This window comes from Gadus morhua, chromosome 13 (genome assembly GCF_902167405.1).
Source record: "Gadus morhua chromosome 13, gadMor3.0, whole genome shotgun sequence".
Classification (NCBI taxonomy): domain Eukaryota; kingdom Metazoa; phylum Chordata; class Actinopteri; order Gadiformes; family Gadidae; genus Gadus; species Gadus morhua.
Genome location: NC_044060.1, coordinates 9,673,580 through 9,679,579, shown reverse-complemented (window position 1 = coordinate 9,679,579; position 6,000 = coordinate 9,673,580). Strand labels below are relative to the sequence as shown.

Genomic DNA, 6,000 nt, shown 5'->3' with positions numbered 1-6,000 from the left:
TCGAGTAGAGTTAATATGCTGATAGTTCAATAAGCTTTTCTAAATGAACGCGGCACAAGTCATCATGAGGAGGTCTTTAGACTAGATTGAGGGCCAGTAATTTTCCTCTTTTAACACAACAAGTGCCTTTTCAGGTACTTCCGGAAGGTCTTGTCTCGCAGGCCATACACAATGGGACTGATGAGCCTTGGCAGGATACTAATGAATACAGGCACAGTGAAGCGTATGGCAAGCACCGCAGCAGGGAGGAGGTTGGTGAGCCCAATCACGACCAGGTGGCTGACATAGGTGAGCATGCAGAGGACCAGCTGGAAGCCGTGGAGGATCACAGTGTTCCTGCCTTTCTTGGCATCCAGTGAGGCAGCCTTGGCAGCAAACAGGATATTGAAGTAGGTGTAGAAGAGGACGAGCCAGACCAGGACCAGGAAGATGCTGTTAGAAGCGTCTCTCTTCTCCTTGAAGTACACATTTCTGAACACTGTGGTCGACACGCAGAAGACCCTGGAATGGAGGAATTCATGGGACTCTGTCCCAAGCATCACAAAGAGATCTGGTAGGACGGTGAGCCCACTTATCAGCCAGATCAAGCCAATGACCAGGTAGGTCTTCGGCACAGTGCAGATTTGGACATGGTGGAGAGGAAAGCAGATGGCGATGTAGCATTCCATCGCCAGCACCGCGAGTGTGAGGGGTGTGTTAAGGTCAGTCAGGAGGGCCATTATCAACAGCAGGGTACAGAAGGGCACACTCATGTCTAGCATGATGTAGGTGAGGACAAGAATGAAGACGAACAGGGTCAGGAGGATCATATCGTTGATGACCAGGTGGATGAAAAGTATGTAACGGGGGTTCATGTAGAAGATCTGGACAGAAAGGTCATGGGTTAAAACTAGAGCTGTCAAGCGATTAAAATATGTAATCGTGATTAATCGCATTAATGTCATAGTTAACTCGAATTAATCGCGATTAATCGCAAATTATTTTTCTATGCTAAATATCCCTTGATTTTTTTATCCCATAATTCTTCTCATTTTAATTCTCTTATCAACATGGTGAAGTGCATCGGCTTGCCTTGTGCAAATGATTTTTTATTGATAACAACATTGGCATATACACTGATCAAAACAGGACGATACAAAAAAAAAGCCTATAGTGCAATTAAACGACTGCTTTGAACAAATGTCATTTGAACATAGCAGTCAGGCTACTGCTTCTTTGTTTTTTTTTTTTGTTTTTTATAAAATAATTACGTTAATCGCGCGATAAAAAAATTAACGCCGTTAAATTTGGTTTGCGTTAACGCCGTTAATAACGCGTTTAACTGACAGCTCTAGTTAAAACTCTTTCACCTAAACTTAATGATTAATGCCATGATTGCTTGCCTTCTTTCACAAAGACCTGAATCCTTCCCTTGACCTTACCTCAACAACACATACATAACCTTAAAGGGCCCCTACTTTCCCAACAGGTTTGAGGCTTATTAGTCATTGGAAGATATTTCAAAATTGATCCACTGGTGACATCACAAGTGAGGTGATATAACAGATAAATTGACTCCCCAGTTCCCCGAATGGTTGACTGTACCAACTGGTAGGCTGGACTGGATCTATCCATTCACCAACACCCAACATTAACCACCTAAACCTCACCCAAACCTCTGCAACCATAACTACTCATACCTCACCAAACCTAAGAAACCTGAACCAACTAAACCTCATCAGAACTTAACTGGGGAATAAAATAAAATGAAGAGCTTTAAATGAATGTAAGCTGATTTCTAAATGACTTGTGATAATTAATCGGCCCCACACTTTAATCACCTAAACTTCACAAAAAATACATAACCACCTAAACCTGACAAAAACCTATGCAGCCTTAAAGTGATGGACGACAGAAACTATTCAACTTATATTAACCATCTCATATCACAGAGGGATGCATCTACTAAAAACCTACCAAACATATAGTCAAAAAGATGAAGATGTATAAAACACCTCAAATTCCTCAAATAAACGATTGAGGATTGCAGGGGAGGGGCCCGAAGGCCGGCTGACCTGATGTCTGGTGAAGGTGTGGACCAGGGTGCCGTTGATGTAGTTGATGGAGATGCAGAGCGCCACCGTGAAAACGTTCTTGATCACGGCTGTGCTCAGCGTGTCCCTGCCCATGGAGGTCCCGCCTGTGGTGTTCCTCTCACTCCTCAGCCTGTCCATGGGCCCCACAACATTCCAAAGCTCTGTCAGAAGAAGAAGAGTGCTGTGGTTATTGAGGAGGTCAACATTCAATTCTGGCACACTGCCAACGTAAAAGTTATTCAATCAATACAAAAAAAATATAGATATATATACTGTATTTGAGGGCAACAAATGGCAAAGGATCATATATGTATGAAGAAGTTTGAAGCATTGTGAAATTACAGTAAATGGCGAACAACTCTATTCGCATCACCCATGTTGCAAGGACAACATTCAATTCCCTTATAAAACATAGTAAAAACAAACTGCATAAATGACCAATTCATAACAGATATGAGATCATTTTCAGTTAAACAACAAAAGCAGCAGAAGTACAAATGTAGTTGCACCTGATCATTGTTGCAGAAATAACACACACTGTTGACTGGAGGTAATGTATTTCTACATTATTGTCAATACCATGTCAAAAAAAGTGAGCCATTTAAGCTTTTTCTATTGAGCAATACATTTTTCTCCCTTTCAGTCAAAATGAGTAGGCCTTAAATTAAGAAGTTACATTGTAGTAACACCATTGTATTTCATGAGATATTATACATTTTAAAAGAACATACCATCAAACATCTCCTGGAGCTTATACTTTATGCCAGGATATCCTAAAAAAACCAAAGTAATATCAGGTTACCGGCAGTGGGGTCCTGACCCCAAGTTTGGGGAAACACTACTGTAGATCATTCAGGTTGTAGGCACACAGGCGGCCAGTAGATAAATAGACAGTAGATACATTCAATAGACAGAAAGTAGCAAAAGAGAGACATACCGACCTCAGCCAGGGACATCGGGACCAGAATCTATCTTGTCCTGGACCATCTGGGGGTCAGCACTCAGAGAGGAATTTATGTAGGTTTGTTCAGAGAAGGGTGGCACGCACGTGTGCCATCCTTCTCTTGGGACTTGTCTCACCATACGTACAGGATAGTTTGTTTGTGTTTGGGTATGTTTGTGTGTGTGTGTGTGTGTGTGTGTGTGTGTGTGTGTGTGTGTGTGTGTGTGTGTGTGTGTGTGTGTGTGTGTGTGTCTGTGTGTGTGTGTGTGTGTGTGTGTGTGTGTGTGTGTGTGTGTGTGTGTGTGTGTGTGTGTGTGTGTGTGTGTTTGTGTGTGTATGTGCGTCTGTGTGTGTGTAAACATGATTTATTGTTGGATGCTATATTATTTATTTGTGTGGGGTCATTTCATTCCTTGATGTTCAGAATGAGAAACTATGTCGAACTTATTGCTCTTACCAAATCCCCAAATAGTAATATTATCATATTGGATTATCTATTTCTTATCTCATCATCTTGAGAAGTTATTGTGGAGGCTCATGGCCTCAAAAAATAGTACGCTTTCTTGATAATACGAATATAACCATGTACCTTTTTCCAGTGATGCATCACAGATTTTTGCTAAAAAAATAATTGCTTGAATAACTTGAAATAATTCTTTATTTATGTCAAGTAGTGAAACTTTGAATGGTCAAAGCATTCTCGCCTCCAGCCTTTCCAATAATTCTTCAGTAAACCTCAAACAGAAACTATTTTACATTTTTCTAATGTTTTAAGAAACAAAGTGTGGTACCTTTTAGTACTGTGACCTTTTTCTAGAAATGACCACGTCTGCCCCAATCATTTCATCACTTTTATTTAACTGAAACGAATCAAACCACCAACGATCTATTTAAGGGAGTGCAGAGGCTTGACAATCTTAGTCTTGATCTTTTTAAGCATCATATTTCTCTTCAGGTACTGTCTGAAGGTCTTGTCTCGCAGGCCGTATACGATTGGACTGAGGAACCGGGGGAACATCTGAATGACGATGTAACAGACAAACAGTGCATTGGCGTAGTGTCTGGGGAACCAGAGGAACAGACTACGCTTCAGCACAGGAGCGATGTAGGTCAGCATGCAGAGCAGCAGCTGGAAGGCGTGCAGCAGGACGGTGTCCCTGGCTTTCTTGGCGTCGGCGTTAGCCCCTTTGGCCGCGACCAAGATCTTCACGTAGACATAGAACAGGATGAGCCACACCAGCACGAGGAACACAATGTTGTAGACGTGGACCTTCTCGATGAGTTTGGGGAAGATGTTATCCCGCACGCAGAACACTCGTGAGAGGAAGTACTCTAGGGGCTCGGTGGCGAGTGCGATCAGGACATCGGGGATGATGGCCGCCGAGCTCACCAACCAGATGAGGCCGATCAGGGTGTAGGTCCTCCTGACGGTGCAGAGCTGAGCATGGCGCAGTGGCAGAAACACAGCGATGAAGCACTCCGTCGCCATGCACACCAGGTTAAGGGGTGTGTTCTGGGTGGTGAGGGCGGCGAGGGTCACCAGTGAGCAGCAGATGCACGCGTTGATCGAGAAGAAGACGTAGCTGAGGACGAAGAGCAGCACGGAGACGGTCAGTTGCAGCATGTCGTTCAGCACCATGTGGATGAAGAGGATGTAGCGAGGGTTCATAGAGAAGATCTGCAACGTAACCCATAAGCTTTATTATCATCTATCCAAAGTGACTTGAACAGAATTCAGATTCCTATAATTAAAGGGATACTTCACCAATTCAGGACCGGCGTTCTATCATTATAAAATCGCTATTGTAATATAGTTTTCCCTTAGCCTAGCTTTCCTGATCTAAATTTCTCCTGAAATGACGTAAAATGACGCGTTTGACGTCATCTCAGTAAAACTTTGCTTGCCTGCTAGAAGGGCCGAGGACTACAAAACACTGCTTCCGCAAATTTGTAACCCCACCAATAAGGAATGAGGGGGGCGGGAGCTCGCGTACGAGGTCTAAACACAATGTCCGCCATGTTTCTTCACCACTTTGAGAACTAGACCGACACAAACCTCCGCCCAAGGCAGAAGCAAATTTGCAATTGGAAACATCCAAAGTGGATTTTCGAAAATCTATTGACATTCAGGGCTATTTGTACGAGCCAGTATGCAGCCAGGAAGAATTGAGACAAATAGAAGAGGAGCTTGAAGTTTGTGTAATGCTGTGTAAGCTACTCAATGCCAAATTTAGCTTGCTTTGCTAATGTTGTTCTCTTTCTTTCTTCGACGGTATCGGCTTCCTGTGTTGTCCAGGCCATCGGAGCTAATTACCCAGCACCAGATGGGCAGTACCGTGGCTACCAGGAGACAGTCGATGCTCAAGATGAGCTGTGACAATTTTTACTCTAGCAAGCGCACCCTAGACTTTTTATTTTTGTAAATAGTTCATATTTTTTCATGAATAAAACTTCAAATTCATGTTGGTTGTTGTGATTTGTTTACTAACCCAAGTGCTGTTATACTAAAGTAGACCTACTGTATAAGATAAACACTTATTTCACCTCGGGAGAAATGGTTGAGTACAAATGCTTGATATGCTGACCTATTGTAATTAGCAAATGTTTTTATGCTGTACAAATGATGCGTTTGAAAAAATGTGTTAAAAAAATATGTTTACACAAAGTTTGCTCGCGCTACCACTTGCACTAGTAAAATGGGTCCTTGCGCTAGTAAAATGGGTCCTTCCCCTTCTAAACGGAAACAGGCGGGCGGTGCAGCAAGCGCAATGCACTGTTGTAGTTGGAGGATTTCTTACTTTGAGCCAGAGGTGGGAGTAAGTCACTCATGGGCAAGTCACAAGCAAGTCTCAAGTCATAACCTTCAAGTCTCAAGCAAGTCCCAAGTCACTGTGGTGAGAATCAAGCAAGTCCCAAGTCAAGTCACTGCTCAGGTCAAGCAAGTCACAAGTCAATTCATACAAAAATCTGATGATCTAACCC

At 42.9% G+C, this 6,000-nt stretch overlaps 2 protein-coding genes across 2 annotated transcripts; both read right to left on the bottom strand.

Annotated features, from left to right (window-relative positions):
* Window positions 1–2,213, bottom strand: LOC115557115 (odorant receptor 131-2-like). The gene is made up of 2 exons (XM_030374701.1): window positions 2,055–2,213; window positions 1–863 (listed from the first exon to the last, which is right to left on the bottom strand). Exons 1-2 carry the CDS (start codon window positions 2,211–2,213, stop codon window positions 111–113), a joined length of 912 nt encoding a protein of 303 aa, XP_030230561.1. The 3' UTR covers window positions 1–110.
* A 1,518-nt stretch (window positions 2,214–3,731) lies between these two features.
* On the bottom strand, window positions 3,732–4,945 carry LOC115557387 (odorant receptor 131-2-like). The gene has a single exon (XM_030375152.1). The coding sequence runs from the start codon at window positions 4,685–4,687 to the stop codon at window positions 3,905–3,907; it is 783 nt and encodes a 260-aa protein (XP_030231012.1). The 5' UTR covers window positions 4,688–4,945; the 3' UTR covers window positions 3,732–3,904.
* Window positions 4,946–6,000: the final 1,055 nt, after the last annotated feature.

Excerpts from the sequence above, each read along its gene's own strand:
- LOC115557115 (XM_030374701.1), bottom strand. The coding sequence starts at position 2,213 with ATGGACAGGCTGAGGAGTGAGAGGAACACCACAGGCGGGACCTCCATG. Across the intron at positions 864-2,054 it reads ACACCTTCACCAGACATCAG|ATCTTCTACATGAACCCCCG; the intron begins GTCAGCCGGCCT and ends CTTTCTGTCCAG.
- LOC115557387 (XM_030375152.1), bottom strand. The coding sequence starts at position 4,687 with ATGAACCCTCGCTACATCCTCTTCATCCACATGGTGCTGAACGACATG.